Source organism: Scomber japonicus, chromosome 14, assembly GCF_027409825.1.
Source record: "Scomber japonicus isolate fScoJap1 chromosome 14, fScoJap1.pri, whole genome shotgun sequence".
In the NCBI taxonomy this organism is placed as follows: Eukaryota; Metazoa; Chordata; class Actinopteri; order Scombriformes; family Scombridae; genus Scomber; species Scomber japonicus.
This window is the reverse complement of record NC_070591.1, coordinates 16,673,040-16,693,890: the sequence shown is the minus strand read 5'-3', so window position 1 is coordinate 16,693,890 and position 20,851 is coordinate 16,673,040. Positions and strand designations below refer to the sequence as shown.

The 20,851-nt window shown below is 39.1% G+C and overlaps 1 protein-coding gene across 6 annotated transcripts in view; it reads left to right on the top strand.

The window, feature by feature from the left end:
- The window catches only part of kcnma1a (potassium large conductance calcium-activated channel, subfamily M, alpha member 1a), a 132,530-nt gene continuing 111,679 nt past the window's right edge, over positions 1-20,851 (top strand). For all 6 annotated transcript variants that reach the window (XM_053333416.1, XM_053333417.1, XM_053333415.1 and 3 more), the window contains exon 1: positions 1-198. In XM_053333416.1, the coding sequence (XP_053189391.1) occupies positions 16-198 (183 nt within the window). In that variant the 5' untranslated portion in view covers positions 1-15. The remainder of the gene's footprint in view (positions 199-20,851) is intronic.

Here is a 20,851-nt window from a genome sequence, read left to right as displayed (position 1 = left end):
ATCTTAATATCCAAGATGGAAGACGTTGTCATCCCGTTCTCGTCCGAGGTGCCCTGCGACAATAATGGACAGCGCATGTGGTGGGCATTCCTCGCCTCCTCCATGGTGACGTTTTTTGGGGGTCTCTTCATCATCCTGCTATGGAGAACCCTGAAATATATGTGGACTGTTTGCTGCCATTGCAACATCAAACCCAAGGTATGACTGTTTCTCTGTCAAGCATTTTGAATATGAAAATCAAAATTCAAATCCCTCACACATAAACACTGATGCACATATTGTGAACACACTATGTTACACTGGCCTGTGCTCTAGCACTTTTTGTTCTGCAGTAGTCTTTCCTGTGGATGTGACAGTATGCTTAGTTTGATGGTGTCCCCTTCCTCTGCATAAACTGCACCCTCTAAACAGATATCTAGTGTCCATTGCAGTGCCTGTTAAAATGAAAATATCCCTTGATTTGGAAGTGTCTACCATTTCTGACTCTTGAGTGAAGGGGGTGGTGTTGCATGATATACATGGGTAGGATGAGAGGAGAGCAATTCCTTCATTTTCCTCTGCTTTAGCATACATCACAGCACCCTCTTAGAACATAATCTCTTAACTTCTAGGGTGAGAGTAAACATTTAAGGGGCAGGGGTGGAGGGTATATACAAGCTGCGCATTCCTCCAGGTAGACTTAATGAAGTCCACTGGGACTTGACATGACATCAAGGCTCTCTATGTCAGAGTGTGCAACAACTTTGTAATATCAAGTCCCTGGGAAGGTCATTATTCCACACTCTTTAATTTGCACACTCATTGGTGGCTTTAATGTGTTTTTGCTGCACACAAAATGTCTTTGTGGAATCATGAAGGTAACCCGTTTCCAGGACTAATATAGAAATAGGACTGCCACTTACTTTTGCTTGGGGTGGCCTACATTAAGGGTGAATCACAGGTGATTCATATGTGTATTCCAGCTTCATACATGACTCACACACTTGTGTATAGGCCAAGTGGTCCCCCGACTAAGCAGAGGGCCATTTGAAAGGTAATGTTGCTTAGGGTGAGTGGAACATAGCTCAACATGTTTTATTTCTTGATGCATACTTGAAACATGGATTATTAAAAATAAAGATAATGGCAAGTATTTTGACAGTTTCAGTCTTTCTTCAGTGTAACGCACAAAGCAGTTGTTAAGAGGATATAGTGACAATGATGGATGAAGGAATGAGAGAGGGAGGATGATCTTCCTCGTCCTTGATGTGTTTGGGTTGTGTCCAATTGGAATGGATGAGCCGTGTCCCCCGTGCTGCTCCTCTGCCATGTTCTTTTGGTAGCCTTGGCCCTTTCCTGCACATTTCTGTTTTGATAATATGACAGGTGTGAGACGGGACACAAAGAGAGCACCCTTAACTGACACGAGTAGCATACACCAAACAGCCATTGCTCCACCACGTTGAATGTTGCAACATTTAGATTTAGGTTTGTTTTTTAGTGCATCTTTTTTATTCTCTCTTGTTGATTGCTCTGTGTATAAGCTGAATGTTACCGTAAGAAATACTCATGTGTGCACAAAGGGCTGGGTAAAAATTCATTATTATCATTTATTGACTTTAAGTGGATTCTTATGACAATATGATTTTCAAATGAATTATTTAATGTAAATTAGAAGAAAAAAAAACCCCAACCGCCCCCCCCAAAAAAAAACATAATATTGATTTCCACCATATCTCACAACCCCACACACTTTATACTCTATACTCTTTATACTATAAAAATCCCATAACATATGTTAAGTTGCTCACTCTGTAGTGTAGAAAATATATGCTTATATATATTTCTATTCTAAAATATGAGCAACTGCAACATGACCCAATTTGCCCTCAGGGATCAATAAAGTATGTCTGATTCTGATTTTGTTAAGCTTTTTTTGCCTTTGATTTTGGATAGGATATTGACTTCTTCTAATTTAAGCAGAGATTTCCATTATTTCACAGTCCAGATGAAATCAGACCTCTGGAATTCTGATTATTTTCCAGTCTACTTGCAAAGAAATCATCCCATCTAAACAGGTCTTATTTACACTGAGAGATAATTCTGTGCAGTATGCTGTTTAGGGCTATTACTTGGCTGTCAGCCTCCTGTCATTTCACTATGCCCATGGATCCCAGTATCAGTAATGGCATCAGACCATATGTCATCCTTCCTACTTAATACTGTCTTGCAAGAAAACTGATAAAAATAAACCATGCAAATATAATGAGGGATCCATCTTGTGACTGCTGGTGGGTATCTGGTTGTCTCATCTCTTGTAAAGGGGGAGAAGCGGTGACATTGAGAACTTCTTTTCTGTTAGTGGTCCCTCACTCCGTGTTGTTGTGTTGCTGTGTGAGGAAGGCAGTCATCCCCGCTTGGTGACTTTGGAAGGCTTGACACTTGGCTGCAGAGGGAAAAGGCTTGTTAAGAGTATTAAGAAGGGGAAACTGGATCTGTGTTCAGCTGACTGGTGCGGCCAGCTAAGTTGGCATGTGTCAAAAACAGGATGAATAGCTGGTGTGGGGGGTGGTAGGCTTTCTTTGACAGTACTGGGAACCAGGAATCAGAGGCGAGGAAATAGAGGTGGAAACTCTGAGAGAGCCACAGGAGGAAGTGGAAACAGGGGGTGTGAGGGTGACGGAGGTTTTGAGAGGGGGTGTTGCATTGCATAGTGTCCTCCTGTGCTCTTCTGTTGACACACAGCTGTGTCCTAATTCTTTTAAATGGCAATATACTCTGTCAGAATTATAAGGGCTAGATCGTGGGTAGAGACAAAGCGATGTAGCAAAGAAAAATGTCCACAGCAACTTTTGGCAACTTTGGAATAGACACTGTTCGGAGAGAGACTGTAAAATAAAATAAAACTACAGCCTGATACTGATCCTTATTGTCCTGTTAATATTGCAGCAAAAACAATAAAAGCACATGGGGATAACCATCCTTTTAATTTATATCTGTAGCAAAGGCAGTTTTGGACAGCAAAACAGTGTTTTATTGTTCTGGTGCTGTCTCTTGGGTGGACTGAAAAAAAAAGAAAAAGAAATAAAAAATACAACCCTATATTGATTTTTCTATCAATGTGCTAGTAATGGCAACAATTATGGCATCATTTATCTTCTGGATGCTTCTGAGTGCTGAAATGTAATTTTCAAATGACATACCAACAACATCTATTATTCAATTTGCCTTAAACTGTCCTGCAAACAATACAGTACAGTTGTCTTACAGTGCAGCTCTAGAGTTCACACATTCTAAATAAATGATTTCCCACTAAGGCAATTCAAGACAATGCTAATGCATATGTATGAATGACAGAAATGTAAGCACTCTGTGATACTGAAGTAGGGGAAATGGCTTCCATGCTACAAGGCTCGTTACCATACAGTATACGCCTGCTCATTTCTGGCTTTCCTATTGTCATGTAGTCTTGGTGAATTTGTAGAGTTTTTTGTGCTGCTTTCTGTGTTGTGCTGTGCTGCTTCACTGCTGCACGGTTATCTAATGGTCTAGTTATCCACTCTGCGTCATGCCACCTCCAGAAGTTCTTATATGATGCCTCTGTTATTGAGTATGCATGGGGAGGAGGAGTATGGAGGCTTTGCATTTGTGGCACCAATATCTGTTTCAAACATGAATGGCACCATCACCCTGTGGAGCAGTGTGAAAGCATGGCATTATTGCTTTAAAACAATCAGTCAAACAGCAGTCCTGTCTCTTTTATTTGACATGCTGCAATTTAACAGGACAAACATATCAGAATTGAGCCTGCATTTTAAGTTAAATACATTGCAATGAAATGTTTGTAGTTGTCAAAGTAAATATGATCATTTATTTTGATATAGATTTTAGGTCATATTGGCCAGCTTGAGTGTGTTCAGGTGTTGATTGTTATAAAAATTAAAAACCTAATTAACAAATAAGTATATTTGTGACATAGAAAATATCTCTTTTTATGGTTGTTTTTTTTTTTTTACAGTAGCGGACTCTGCTCCGAAGCAGCAGGAGTTTAATTAGGCAGCATGTTAATGTGAGCTAATAGTATTGACATTAACTTATATGATCTAATAATAGCACATGTGCAAATGACATGCGACATTGCCTAGTTATCATAATTTTACTTGCGATTTAAGTTATATTTTAATTAAATTAACAGTATGGAAGTCAACCATGTCTCATAATCTTCAAAATGCATCTTTGGCCATCCACAGTTATTGCTGCCAGTTGCTGAGGGTTTCCACTGTGGTTGGCAGAGTTTGTGTTGCTTAACGCATAAGAGCCTCTACAGAGCCTCTACAGGTGTACAGATGGCAGCTTCGTCTTGAGGTATAAGGAGAAAGCATCAATCAGAATATGGAGGATTTCTGGTCGAACAATAAGCCACTGACACATTTCACAAAGCAGAGTTAGGAGGGAAATGGTTCAGTCCTGAAAGTACCTGGGCTTTTAACACATCAGCTGCAAACTGGTCCGAATTGACAATTCAGAGAGGCACTGTATAAACACAGGCAGAGTGGACTGTCAAGTATTTCAGTCGAAGCAGCAAAGTACACATTGTATCAGTGTGTTTAGGTGAAATTGAAAAACAACCATTAAGGGCTAGTTCTGTCTTTGGCTTGAGCTTGGACAGCAGTGTGATTAAATGAGGACAAAAAAAAAACAAAACACCTCCTACCTCACCTCAGTACAACAGCTGATGCAGTAGCACCTTCAGCCTCCCCCTCATCCCCATAAGGTGGAGTGTTGTATGTGCATTGTTGAGCCAACAGCCATCAGAATTGTACAATCACTTCTGTCCAAACAGCTCAGGTAGAAGTAGCGAAAGAGCTGTGTACCTGCTCTGCCTGCGCAATCTATTCCTTACATTTAGCTTCTCTGTGTCTAATCTAGATTACATTTTGTTGCACAATTTCATATAATTTCCGATGCCTGTATTATATTATGACTTGATATTACAACTTTTCTGTACACTCCACAATCCACACATATTTTCCATAGTAAATGGCAACAGACAACAACATACCTTTGTTTAGCAGTTGAATGATATTTTCAAATTTGAATGTATTACATCTGCACTTTCTGTATACAGTACATGAGAGGTTGAGCAGTTTCTATCACACATTTGAAGAAACTTTCTGCATTTGTATGGCCATCAATACACCTGTGACACATTTATCTGAGTATACATTTTACCTCAAATGATGCTGAATTTATTTTCTTATTCTAGATTTCAGTTTTGGGCCTGGATATTATATTTATTTTTCATGTCTTGATATTGATACTGCTACTGACGTCATTTGTGTGTGGGTGCACTTTAATGCTGTAAACCATTTTTCCATGCTATAAATCATAGATTTTCATTTAAAGGTCCCATGAAACAAAAGTAAGTGTTTTTTAATCTTTTTGGACAGTTGGTGGCAGACAAGGCAACAGGAAACAAGGTGAGAGAGAAAGGGGTATGACATAGCTAGCTTAGCACCCAAAGTCACATTTGATAGGATGAACTATTGTAAATGCCCTTGAGTGCAGGATGAGTCATCAATGCTCTGTCTGACTGTTGTCATCTTGCAGGTGGAGGGCTCGTGATAACGCAAACACATTATCACTTAACACTAAATAGCTTTTAAGTTTAAGGTGGACAGATAAATAGTTATTTTGAAACCACAAGGAGAATTTCCATCTTATGATCCGCTGTCTAATAAGATGTGACAGCCTCAGTGAATTTTAAATTGTTACAATTCATTTCCATAACTGGAGATTGTTATTGATTTTTATGCTGTAATGCTTGGCTTTCACTGCATGTCGATTAATCAACCCCGAGTTTAAAACCTACCTCAGTGTTTGCACGCATATGTCTCTGTGCATGCATTAGTGTCCACCTACAGTATGTGATAAGGAAAATTGTAAGTTTTAAGTGGAATGGATAGTGGAGGTGCCTGCAGAGAGGAACTGTTGTGAGCCTGTGTATTCCCTTGTGCTTGGCAACAGACCAGCTGCATTTTGCCAGAGCAGCATAGAGCACACACCCTGCCATCAGCTGTTGCTCTCACTAACCTCGGTCTAACTTGGCCCAGCTCGGTTGACTCCATCCCACTACAGTTTATTAAAATCCAGAGCTAATTGAAAAAAAAATCATACATGAAATACTTGATGAACACTTTCTGTTCACATACAGCTGTACTGTTTATACACTTCTGTAGTTCTTGATGTCATTTCAGGAATGTGTGTGTGGGCGGACTACTATGTTCTTGTGGCCAGTGGTTTGAGTTGCATGTGTCTTGTCATGTGTTGTTGACACTTGCTAGGAGTGAGCATGCCTCTGAGCTGTCCCTAGGCAAAGCATGACCAGTTTCCACCACAGAATGCACGCCTGTCCCCAGTCCCTCTTGTCCCAGTGGGAATAACTCCCCAGTGGGGCAGCTGTGTAACTAAATTACTTTAATTTTCATTAATATGTAACTAAATTGACTTCTAAATTAGTCCTTAAAATATCAGAAAATCACAATCACAGTTTCCTAGAGCACAATCTTCAAATAGCTTGTTTTGCCAAATAACTGACCAAAATGTATTCATATTTCATTTACAATGGATGGATTTAGGAAACTGGAGCAGGGATTGGTTGGGTGTTTTGTTAATTTGTTAAACCTCAACTATCTTGAGCAGCTTTTTTGAAATTCAAAAAAGATGGAAAATACATGTAGCACACAGTAGATATAATGTAATGTTTTTTTTTCATGAACTCTATCCAGTGGCGCATATTAACTTTCTTTTCTCATACTCCTCTGATGTGGAATGTGTGAGTCATGAGTTATTCTTCAATGGAGATCAACCCGTTTCTAGACCCTAATCCCTAATTCTCTGAATCAGATTTGATGGCCATTTAGGGACAACTGTAGTGTGCCATGCTGTATGTTAATCCACAGACAAGGAGAGGCCATATATTAGGGCAGACTATGTATATCATGAGGCAGACACAGAGGTCCAGTCCTCTGCACCCAAACTGTGCTACTCCTCTGCTGTCGTGCTGTTATGTCTTCTTTGGCTAGTCACTGGGCTATTAAAAGGACGTCCACACCCCAGGAAATATTCAGGGGTTAAAGGTTAGACAGGAAGGGTATACCTGGCTCCACATGGGGGAAGAGTGCTAGACTGGCATTCCTGTCATTGGAAATGTGTGATAGGGTCTAAGCCACCTGATCCTTGCTTAGTCAAACTGGCAGTGGAAAACCATTTGCATATAGACCTGCAGCTTGAGACCGGCTAGGCTAAGCTGTCATGGGAGGCCTGCAGGAGGGAGATAGCTAGCTAGTGCCTTGTTAGCCAGCGGGATCATGGCTTATGGTTTCTACTGTAGTCTACCAGCTCTCTTCCTCAGCTGTTGTTGTCCTTAAACAGCTTAACATCAGAGGATGGGTGTGTGTGTAGGTGGGGTGATCTCCCTATGGCCATGCATAGAAATCTAATTTAATGCCATCTCTATGAACAAAAAACTGTTATGGCCTCTATGAGGGTCTAGGGAGAAGGGTTTAGCTGATGTTATTTTGAAAATGTGTATTGATATTCACATGTGGATTTGTCTCTGTGTTGTGTGTTTTAACAGGTATTAAAGTTGTTAAAGTTGTTAAAGACAGCAAAATGTATTTTCTCAAACTTTCAAGGGCATGCAAATGGCAGAGTGGTACTGATAGTGCTCAGTAGTAGATATGGACCTTTGTTCTTGTTGATGTTTCTTAAATGTATTTGTATTTTTGAATGTGAGAGTGACATATTCACACTCAATTTCTGTGTTCACATTAAAATGCCAAACCCTAGAAATGCTCCAACTCTTTTATTCCATGCACAGCAACCAGCCAGGCCAGCACGTGCACAGCCCTGGGACTAGTCTTTCTTGGTGCTGATTATCAGGCAGAGCTGGCCATCTCCTACGCTTTCCCTCATCTTTACTCCACTCCCCTTAGCCCACCACCCACTCTTGCCAATCGGGGAAGCCAGTGGAACACTGATATGTGGACATCAAAATGCGCTTAACATCATAATTGGTGCTTTGAGCTGTGTGCACTGATGCACAGAGAGAGAGATGGAGACAGAGAGGGAGGGAGTGTGTAGAGGACACGACAGTGACCTTCAACGATCTCAGCAGGCGGTGTTTCTGCAGCATATTTAGAGATTAGCTCTCTCTCTTTCTTAGCAACATATATGAGTCTGTGAGGTTGATTCAGGTTGAACATGCAAGCAGTGCTTTCATTCTCAGAGAAGGTTAGGAAAGTGTGAGAATTGTGTGTCTCCACTACTATGGCCACTGCCCTTAGCAACCTGTCTCAATTAACCTCCAAGGGGGCTAGGCTAATATGCTAATTGTTATTCTCCTAGCAGGCTAACAGCAGGCTCAGGTTTCTCTCTGTGTGCCAGCAATGTGCTGGCATAACCACCATGCTACAATGCTAAAATTGCACCCCATTTGGCAGCATCCCAGTCAGTGTCTATTAGTTAAGTGAGACACCAATAAAATAGCATGTTTTTTATGTGGAAATTCAAGTCAGACTGACAGTGAAGGACAGACTACAAGGTGAACCCTATTCAGTCAAAGTAAGCGGGCCTGTTTCACAATGATTTTACCTCTTGACTTCTTCTGACATTTTCCAGAATGGCTGCACAGAATGAATAGTGCAGCTGTCAATTACAGCCTTGTTTGATGCTTGCAAAACTGAAATCCCAGAAGGCCCTGTCTCACTCAGGTTCCGTCTGCTGCTTGGCATTTCTCTGAAAGCTGTGAAATGTATCTAGACATGAACCAAGTGAGGCAGACCAGTTTAAGAGTGACATGAGTGTTGTAAGATGATTCGCCTAGTGTTGAGTTCCAAATGATAGCATGTGTAGACATCATGTACAGATGATGCACAGAGTGCATTGGTTCATTGCTTGATGCCTCATTAAAGATGGATGATAATGTAGAACTGCCATGCTGCTCTCTGACAGCCCATGCCATTGAGATTAGGCAACCCTTTTTAATTGGTCAGTATATAAGACTTTTAAGTTGCCAAGCTGCCCTCTAGGGAAACTGGACAGCAGATATTTTTAATCTGAATTGATACGTGTCTTTTATACTAACTCATGATCCCTTCCACTGATGATGTGCTTTGAGTGTTTATGTAGAAAGTTGCACATTCCTGTTTATGAGCCCAATTAGAAACTATGTAAAGTAATACACTTGACTGTACACATGCTTATACACAGTCTTACAGACTGAGATAGATCAGTCTGATATATTAGAAGATGTATAAACTACATGCACCTGTATGAACTAATTAGTCTGGTTGTAATTTGAGTCAGTATGTACTGACATTGTATTACTGATTCTAAGTCTATCCATTACAGTTGGGATGACGGGGGCTGGACTCATACTGTATCTTTATTGGCCATCTGTTATGTAGATGCTCGTTATGGCGTCTATGCCAGATGTGGTGTCTCATTCTTTGGTCCCATCATGTCAGATGGACTTAAACAATGCTTGAAAGCGTATATGTTGCCTGTTAACACATTGCCCCTATCTTCTTCACACAGAAGCTGCATAAAGTATATATATCAAGCTGTGGATCAGTCTGTAGAGATGTTTCTTGTTATGATGGAAATAATATGGTAATATCAGTTCACCTTGGTAATTTTTTACAACAGTTGAATCCAAAATGGATTGCATTGCATAGACAGAAATAAGATAATTTAATTGATTTTGAACATAAGTAAGATGTAAAATGAGGAAGTAATTTGAAATATTGTTTTAGCACTTATTAGCCATTATTACTTTGCTGTTCTCTCTTACCATTGCCAATAAGGATTCTTGTGGATGTCTCTGGATACTTTGTGGTCTGTGTTTAACTATATGGTTCAATTATGATGTCGACCAGGGGAGCAGCAGGGATTAGTTCTAATACTCAAACAACGTAATGCTGTCTATGGTTCTCATCTGCGATGTGGAATCCATTGGCTACAGTGGCACACAACAGTTGTGCTGTATCTCTCTGTTTTGGCAGGACATATTAAACAGGCTATTAGGCCTCAGCTATTCTGCACAAGTAAAGATTTTCAGCACCATGGAGAGCTCAGGAAGGGAGCGCAAGGCATTTCATACACTTGTGTGTGTGGCTCTGTGGCTGCTGTTTAGCACATAGAAAGTGGTTGTTAGACTTCTCATGTTTAAAATACAGATAGCAAAACAAAAATCTGGTTTCAACAGAATATCTTGGTTTACAATAAGAATGGCATTGTAAACGTATGATTTCTATTATATGTACTACTACTACTACCACACACACGAACGCACGCACACATGTACACACACACACACACACACACACACACACACACACACACACATACACATACTCACATATAATTATGTAAAAGTCCTAAAGAAGTTTAGTTATTTTCACAAGGTTTATCTATTTAAATCCTCCAATTACACTTACCACATGCACACTATACTGCATGGATGTTATAAAGCTCTTTAACTAGTGCTTTGGGAATATACAATCAGTTGGAGTCATGATGTCTCAAAAGCAGGGCTAAATTGGTTGCATTGAAGCTAAGCAGGGATGTGCATGGGTTTGTAATAAAGTAGCAGTAGAGTAGTGGTGGTAAATAGCAAGTCTGAATACCCCTCTATGCAGTGAGGTTTGCACAAACAGTGGGGTACCTAGTGGAAAACTGGTTGAAGATCAAAATGAGTTTTTTCTTCATGCCTTGCACACACAGTGTCATCAGGGATGAAACAATATAGGATTCTCCATTGTATTTTTCTTTTAAATCCAAATAAGCTATGAGAAGCACATTTAAAAATGTACTGTCCAGAAATGGACACAGATAAAGATAAAAGCTATGCTAGTGGTTCCACTGGCTGCAGTGTTTGTCGTGCTCCCCAGTAATAAATAAACAACGTGCAGACAATGGTAGGGCTATTCTTAGAGGCTTATTAGTTGTGGGGCTAAAAATGTAAAGTTTGTCATGAGGAGGAGGTTTGGGCCCTTGGGAATGTTTGCTCAGCACATTTCATGGCAATCTGCTTATTAGATTATGCATATTAGATAACACTGTGTGCAAAGTTGACATTTTGGTCTAAGGGGTGCCACTGGGGGGAAGCTCACAAATATTCAGAATCGACAGGGTTCAATCTTTGGGGAGCATAAATGCACTGAGTAAATGTCATGGTATCTTCTCATAACATTATGAAATTTCTTATGCAACTTCGCAATTTTGTTTGATGGTAATGTTAGAGGAAAAGACAAAGGGTCTCCAAAATCATTAGGAAACGTCATCTGTGGTGGTAGTTGAATTTTTATTGGCATTCAGCATTATTTATCATTTCCACGAGATGTATTTCAGATACTGTATGTATATATCATATTCATTTTTGTCACAGATCTCAAAATAGTCCTTTTCAGAAATATGCACACACACAAAAGAAAAAACAGAAAAAACAAAGCTATGTACAATTAGGGAGTGATCATTTTGATCATTTTAATTTATTTGTCAATTTATTAGTTTGACTCCATTTTTGAGCTAAAAAGAGAAATTCGGTTCCTTCTAGCAATGTCTTGTCTTATTTTTATGTATAGGTAAATAGTTGCTCTCTTTTATAAGACCTTTTGGTATATTAATACACTAATATTTAAAGGATTGTGTTTGTCATGCCAATGGGTACCTGCTTTCAACTTCTCCCGGTGGGCTGTAGTTATACACAACTAATTGGGTTTAATCTATGTTGATCTTGTATCCTGATAATTGACTATTTTGTTCAAATGATTGCATCAATTAAGGTTAGAGTGTGTTGGTTGCCCTAGATAGATCAAAATGTTGTCCGCACTAAACGGCCAATTTATCTTCCTTAAATAGTAATTCCCCATGTATCTTCATTTTGTCTTACATATTGAGCTATTTGTTCCACATATAATGCCAAGAGTAGTGGTGACTATGCACAACACTGTCTCGAATCCCTTTCTTGTGAAACTATTTGATAGATACCATTAACTTTTAATCTGGCAGCAGGATTGCCATTTAATGCCTGTATAGCTTTAATAATTGTGTCATGTAAACCAAATGTAAAACTCTGCTAGAGAAAATTATATATTTTGTTCACATTAATCACTCATGAGTAATGAAAAGAATGCTATGCATACAATATACTGTATTTTTTTGCTGAAAATTATGTTTGGAATCTGGCACGCAAGGAATGTTAACATATATCAGGAAAGCACAAGTGAGGCTAATGAAATTATTAATATCTGCGATCCATACAGCTTTACTAGTTCTACTTAATTTCATGCAGGCTCACTTTCATTTGAATGGATGAGAGCATGACATTTGTTCCACTTGTGCTTTTTCATGACAAGTCAAAAGGTCTGTGGTTAAAAAGGCCAACCTCAAAACAATCTAAATACCAGTTGGAAATAGTTCAATGAGAAAATGTTAAAACTGTGATTTCAAGATTTCAGTTGAACTGTAAACCATAACAATCTCTCTCCTGGGGCCTGGCAATAATTTATTTTCCAGTTCTTGTTTTTTTAAACAATTGAGTAACTTTAAAAAACATTGTATTGAAAGAATCCATGAGAGCAAATGTGTGTTATATTTCTCTGTGGAGCTGGAGAGAAAAAATCTTAATAAATAAATTTTTTTTGCAGGGCAGGAATGGTCAAAATCTCAAGAGCAAGCAGGAGTGGGTTGACACATATGCAGGAAGACGCAGTAATGGTCTAAAATCTCGAGGGAGTGGGCGGGAGTCGGAATGATAAAACAGACCCAGGCAACACTTTAGTTGAGACTTTAAAGGAGTATTAATACTCTAAGGTTAGTTTTAGTTTTGCTTTTTAATTTATTGACAAATGCAAAAGTACAGATCCCCTGGGCAGGAAACACTCCTTGAGCAGCTATCAGTCAGAAAGACTACAGAAAAACAGCTGATGTACCTGTTTGAAATGCAGCTAAACAAACTCACATTGTTTTTAATAATTAAGTCAGTCAATAATATTCTGTTATGCCATGGGTGACCACAATATCATTTCATGCTAGCATAGTGACAAATACATTGTGTTTCTTATGAATGCCTCACAACAAGCCCAATGTTTTGCTGGTTGCAGACAACAGCAGTGGCAGTAGAATCTGTAATGCCTGTGAGAGAGTGAAGAGTAAACAATGAAGATGATACTGATGAGATAAAATTATATAAAATTATGAACAATTAAGCTGGATTACACCCAAGCGTTACCTGTGAATTGCTTGTGAAACTGTGTTCCTAGAATCTACTGTGCATTTCTGGTAATAATAATGAATGGTTAACTTTATTTGCCTTATTTGCTTGATGATTAATATCCTCGCTGGGTGAGTGATCAGATGGCCAGGACTGATGGGCAGACTTGGATTTCTACTGTGTTGTTATTTTACCCTTTGCTCTGATCTCTGAATGGGACATAGAGAATGGGAATAGGACACTGCTGAGCTTAGCAGCTCTACTAAACATTGTCTCAAGTGAACATGAGCAACAGAAGTATGCTGCCAAGTTTTCAGAAAGCCTCAGGCGTTCTCCTTTTCTCTCTATAAGTCTATTCTCATTAGTTTTTCCCCTTTGTTGACTTATAATGTTTGTTTTTATTTATCTATGTTAGCTTCCATATATTGTTATGGTTTTCACTCTGTGTCAATGTCCTCTTTTCCCCTTGCCTGCCCATGACTTCCTTTTATCTCTCGTTCTCCCTTTTTCATGTCCCAAAGCATCTTCAACTGTTATGGTCCTTTAGGTCTGCCTTGTGTTGCCCCAAAGAAACCACGCTCTGTTAAATATGTTTGCTGGAAAGCACTTGTTGTTCATTTGGCCTTCAAACCTCCTGGAAATAATAATAGGGAACCAATCATAAGAGATATAATTGATGACGTGGAAACATATAATTGTTAAAACACTGGACAAGACTTACACCAGTCACACAGAATTAGAGAGTATGACATAAAAAGGGATGAAGAGAAGAATAATGTACAGTTGGAAGGGGATAAAGATATGCAGCCCATGGCTGTCTGTTTTTGACAGTTTATGAGAACAGTAGTTGCCTTTTCTCCCTTTTTTCATGGTGATGTACTCTTTCCCTTTTAGGAATTGACCTCTGCTCAGGGGATCATAAATGGAAAATTGTGACTTGGGTGTGACCAAAGAAGGAACCTTTCACCTGTCTCAGAAGGGGTCAGGATCAAAGGTGACAAGGGTCACAGGAGAAATTAGCTGTCTGCGTGTTCTCACATGACAGCCTAGTGAACAGAACAGAGGTGGGGCGTTTTTTTGAGGTGAAACCCTACCTATGCAAGCAGCGCTGCTTCTGTTTCCTCTTCTTTAGAGACTAGCCCTGGCCTGCTAACATGGCTGCTCTGTAATTACTCTGACACACAGCCTCTGACCAACACTGCCACGCTCCCTGTCGATCAAAGCAACCCATTCTTGGCGAGGGGTGCGTGTGGGTGTGAGAAATACAGGGTTTATGTGATTTAAAAATGCATGCTAGGCGATAAGACACACAAGTCGGGAAATACATCTCCTGGTTATAAATAGATAAAGAGGATCTTTCTTAGCCTTGTTCAGCCTTCCAGAGTCTAGTCATTACGTCCATTTCCACACTCTGGTCCAATATCACAAAGCAAGATATTTTCTTTGTTATACTGTAGCTGCTTTAGATAAATATATTTGCACATAAAAATATTGAATTAATCTAAACACTATAAATTCATCCATGTTTTTCTGTGATGTCTTTTTATCAATCTTTTTAGAGGAATGAAATAAGGAGAGGAAACTTTGAACAGCAGTAGGGAGCCAGTGGGCAGAATGGCAATGGCTGTGATATATAGAGATTGCAATGTACAATGTGATTTACTGCTGTCTCCATGGCCCTGCCGTTTTTATTCACACACACACACACACACACACACACACACACACACACACACACACACACACACACACACACGCACGCCTCTATGTCGCAGTGTGCATACTACATGTAGGCAAGGCAGGACATTAGGACAGCTTTAACGTTAACCTAAAATTACTGGTCATGCTACTCTCAGCATGCATGGCACAGTGCCACTTATTGACCATATGCTTGCCTCTACATGCATCTGTGCACTGTATCCCCACGCATACAATACACCACTTATATTTAGTGTCTGTCTGAGCTGTGAAACATTGTAGTTACTCTAGCTTGTGGCTCTATCTCTGTCGTAAAGCCTGACCTCACTTCTACCTCTTGGAAGTCCGTGACTTCCTGGTTGTCAGTTCACAGAAGAGCAGAGGTCATTTATTGTGACATGGTGAAAGTTATAGCCCTGCCATGTTAGAAGGCTCACCCAGGAGAAAGCGGGTGTGTAGGTGTAATAATACAACTACTCTTGATTTTGAAATGTTTTGAGGTTTGAGATACACAAAACACTATTATTATTATGTTACAAAAAGTATTGCACATACAGTTCTTTCATGCACATCTATAGCTCTTTTAAGCAGTTAGGTGTCTGGGGTTTGAAAGTGAAGAAGAAAACCAGGTTAAATTGTTGTTACATTTCAAACATAGCATTTGGTGTTCAAACGCTGGCTCGCTCTGTGTTAACAGTTTTCAGTGGCACATTCCATATTTTTTTTCCCATTCCAATTACTGCCGGCGATAGATGCTTTCTGTTCTTCTCTCTGTTCTGAAAAACAAAACAAAAAACAAAGCAAATATCAACACGGAACAGCTGGGAGCTACCTCTATTTTTAAAGGTGACTCTACTATTGTTTGTATCAGATATCGTTAAACTAGCTGAATATTACTTTCTTTATATTTTTATGTTTTTGCTTTAAAACAATGTCTATTTTTGTTTATTTTGTTGCAACATTATTACATTTTCTTTTGGTGTTAAGTATCATTATAAGCATCATTATATATTTATTTAAGTCATTGTGCAGCATGAATGGTAATCATTAAGTCTCTACAATTTCCCACTAGTTATGGACTGTGATGATTTTCTCCTCCCAGTTGTTTGTGTTTTTAGCCCCACTGGTAGAGCTCTGGAATATCACTGCAACACTAGTACAAATACTGCACTGAATGGTTTGCACAAGAGCTTCTGTAAATCTTCCTGTGGGAGGCATATAATACAGCTGAGGTGCTACAGGTGGAATCCCTCATGAATAATGGAGAAACCAGTATGTTGTTCATTTGTTGTGTGGACACAGATACTGTAGCTGCATTATTGATGGAAGGCCTAGTCGGGAGGTGGCTTTCTTTACCCTGATATTCATAAATCAATAACGAAAAATCCCTCAAGCTGTTTTTCCACAATATACAGCGCATTATATATTTACAGCTCTCTTGATCCCAGAGACACAATATTTATTCTCGGTTGTTTCCCACGGTTATTTTTTGCATTGCTAAAAAAAATATTTTGTTGCAACAGGTGAATGAGTAGAATGATTGACTGAAGGAAACAGTCCAATCTTAAATGACTGACATTAGTCGTACCTATCTTTCCTTGTCACGTGACCTTTGTCTTTCTAGTTCTGTGGCTAGAGAGCAGAGGAGGAGAGGCAATTTGTCCCCACTTGATTGACACTATGCAGGAAATGAACTCAAAACACCAGGCATTCTGGGAACAACTATGCAATAAGAGAACTACCCAGCAAAACTTGGCCCTAATCCTGCTTTAATAGTAAACAACAGCTGTAGGGCACTAGTGTGCTCTGATTAAGAAGGAAAAGAAATAACCATAGTGTTATTCCTTACCAGTGTGCTCTACAGCCAAACAAACATATCTCCTATTTTTTCTTACGTATTTGCCTGTGGAGAAAGATGAGATTATATGGTAAAATAATTCTATCCTTAGGGTGATTGAATTATATAAAAGTACAATAAATGTTGTGATATGTAGCTTTGCTATTTTTGATGTAGTACTCCACACTTGGTAATGAACCATGTCTACTATTACTACATTATTTGAACAATCTCTGTATAGTATTGCATTATGGTCTGCTGCATTGGAGCGACCGTCACTGTATCTGATAGACTGTTGTCCACTGAACACAGCTATAATAGGACAAGCAAAAAAGGCCTCTTAATGGCACACTGAGGCTGTATAGAGGCATGTATCCTGCACCCACAAATACACACATTTACACATGCTAGACAGAGAGAGGGTAGGGTGTTTGGTTTCTTTCCTTTTGCGTAATGTTTTTTCAGGCATACTGGAGTCTTCTCAATCTGTCATTGTTGAACAGGGTTTAAAATAGACAGGGGTATTTGGAGGCAGCTTAGTTGCAACTGCAACACACGTGATTGAATTAGAGTGCTGTCAGTTGGGTCCATTATAGAGGTCCCTTGGACATTTTCCATCAGCAAGTTACTCAAGAGAGTGTCTCCTGTTACGCTATTTTTCTTGATGTATTTAGCTGTGCTATATTGATCGATTGGCAGATGCTACTTTGGTTTGAGATTTAGAACAAAAGTCATTGGACATATCTCAGCAGATATTGTAGATCTTGTGTATGTTCTTTGATGGTGCCCTACTTGGTAATTTCCAAGCAGGTGATGCTGTGTGAAAAACCCAAGACTAAATTTTGACTGACAGCAAATTTTAAGAGATCAGCAACTGAAAGACCTTAAGAATGAATGGCACAGCATTTGAAACATGTGATGGGTCTACATTGGCGTAAGAGGTATAGCACACACTGGTGGCTCGCTCTGGTATGATCAAGTATGATCACATTAAAGCTCAATACGTATTGTAGCATTCTTAAGTTACCCTCGCACAGCTCTTTCCTTGTCATTGACATTTCCTTGAGACTTGGCTGCTGTTGGTGACATTAGACCAATGCAGGAGAATATATGTCTTGTAAAGCCAAGCCGCGAGGATTGAGTGTGTACCAAGGTTGCACTTGGAGTATTTTTCACCCTCCACTGAGCTAAAAATAATGTGATGGTATTTTGGTATTTTGCCACCTGCATTATTAGAACGCCCTTCCTTTGCCTACTGCTGCACCTTTAATATGGAAATAAACAATTAAAAACATCTAACCTTGACATTTTGACATGTTCAAAATTTTGTGAATTTTAAAGGACTTTGAAAGTGTGTATCTAATCTTAAAGAAATACATTCTGCGATTTTTCTGCATCTGCATTTGAGTATATGTAATTATTATATATAATTGAATGGCAAAATTAATCTTAAATTTCAGTTGTTGATCAGCTCACTAGAACAGTAATATTAGTCCCAATGTATTGGCTGTTGTTTCATAGATAAAATGAACATGATCGATAGTTTGGAGCTTTGAGATTGTACTGAGATGCAAAACAGTGGACTGGTGTTCAAATTTCAACACATAACTTGGTTAAATATTTCATGTGGCTGCATATTTTAGCACACATTCTTCAAATCTAAAACCATTCATATGTAAGGTAAAGCATTTTCTGACAAAAAAACTGTATTTATATACCCGCTGTATTTTCATGTTTTCTATTTCCATGATTGTAACAACAGGAAAAGTGATATAAATGGTCAGAATGGCAGCAAAAAGGATCGGGTGTTATATGTGCACAGGCTCATGAAGAGGTGGATGTCTTTAAATGTCATACCATTTCACATTGTCAAGTGGCATTTTACACAGTTAAAGTGCTCATTCCTTTTGTGTGCTCGCTTATTTCCGGGATTTCGGGGTCATGGAGATGGAGATTGGATTATTGGTTGTGCAACAGTGTGGATAAGTTGACCATGCAATACACGCTGTGCATTTATGTGCATACTGCGATTTGATAATAACAAGATTGAAGCTATTCTCTGACTTTGCATCTGTCATGTCAACTCCTTAACCAGATTATATTATGGTTGAAATTGGAGCAAATATAATCTGATCAACAGTCCGTCGGTTGAATTATAGGACTGTGGTGTGTTATATCTCACATTCATTCTGTTAGTGCTTTGATTCTATGCACACACCAGAAAAATCACAATAGTGTAGTTCATGGGAAGTAACAGAACTTGTGTAAAGGTGGTCTGTTAGATACATAAAAACAACCGAGTGCTTCCATTTTATTCGTCTGATTAATGAATTAACCGTGTAAATGTGGTTAATGCAAACCACTCAAACTCTAGCCAAACTGAAGCTAAATTCTCACTTAAGTTATAATACTCTAGTAGATTCTACTAATGAACAAAGCAAAGTGGATTTTAGTAAAATGCACGTATTTACTTTTACAAAATTAAACATGAACAATCCAAAAATGTAAATTAACTTGAAATAGCATCAACTGGCCTGCTGTTGACCATTTTTTGCTCATTGATTACACATTTTACATCCAACCATGTTTACATCTGCTACTCTGTACTGTTGAATTATCACTTTTCTGATTACTCCACACATTCATGTACTGACACTGTCAACATCGCTCCCACAGGCGTCATGCATCATGTCTCTCCGTCTTTCTTGCTCAGCTCCCCGGCTCCACTGTCTCTTTTTCTCCCTGTTGCTCTGCTTCTGTCCCTCTCTACACCCCTCCTCCAAACCTCCCCTCCCACACACTCTGTCTCACACACCTACTGTCTGCCCGCCAGGTCTCTGTTGCTAAGCGACAGGCAATGAGCGATGGACTGCTCTTATGAGAGCGACGTTTGTCCATTCTCATCCTTGGTGTACGTATGCACATACTCTGGATTTCTCTTGATAGAGTTGTAGAAGATCCTATGGGAAGAGATTAGTGCCGTTTGAATTGCATATCATTGTATTGTACATGCTTGTAGCTATTGCACCACTTAAAGAACTACTTGAATTCGCAATGCTTAATTTTAAGATTGTTGCATTTCTTTGCAACTTACTGGGATACTTAAAACTAACATGATAGAAAATAACAAATAACAACACGTGACGTTTTTTGTTTTTTGGGGGTCTTTTTTACACTTTTGCAGTTTTCTATGAAAATTGCAAATTCACATTAGTACAATTTAATTCAACCTATTATTTTTTCATTCACCATTTCAATCACAGTAAGCAATGTACACATAGGATAAGATATTACTGAATTTGCTGCAAATTTGAAGAGTAAAGTGAAAATTATATAGTATTACCTAAGTCATTGTTTGTTTAGAGAGTGTTATATTTGGAGCGTGTCATGCATGTCTCAGAGAAACTGTGATATTATTCATAATGCCATAGTATGTTGTAATCTGAAGCTTCCACTGAACATGCTTGAAACCACTGCTGTGCACCTCCCCATTCCTCCCTGACTCCTTCTCATGTTACCAAGCTGCAAATTTCCCTGTTGCTTCATCCCTTTTGATTTGTCCCTTGGGCACTTACGGCTTTTATTTTGACAAATGAGCATGGTGCTAAGCACTAAAAAGCACTTATACCCTTATTGATTAACAGTGGCTATTAGCTAGTGAAGAGGAGAGGAAGACGTTCTTACAGTAAACCTTTGCTGGCTATCCAGAGCCGTTTAAATACATGCACTAAGGCTGGGGATTAGTGATGTGGATTTCTTCACCCCTGCATTTGAAGGGAAGCTCATGAGCTGGAGGATACTTCACTGCAATAGGCGTAATGTATCTAGATGAGTGGATTACTGAAGCAAGGTCAAAAATACATATGGCATGTCAAAATCAAGATGAAGCAGAAATGTAAATTGTCTTCACTATGACATAATTACGGTGGCCGAGACCCGCCATAGCTGCAAATAAAAGTAACGCTGCAAACAAAAACAAACGCTGCTGCAAATAAAAAGAAACGCTGCTGCATATAAAAGAAATGCTGCAAATAAAAAGACACACCGCATCAAACAAA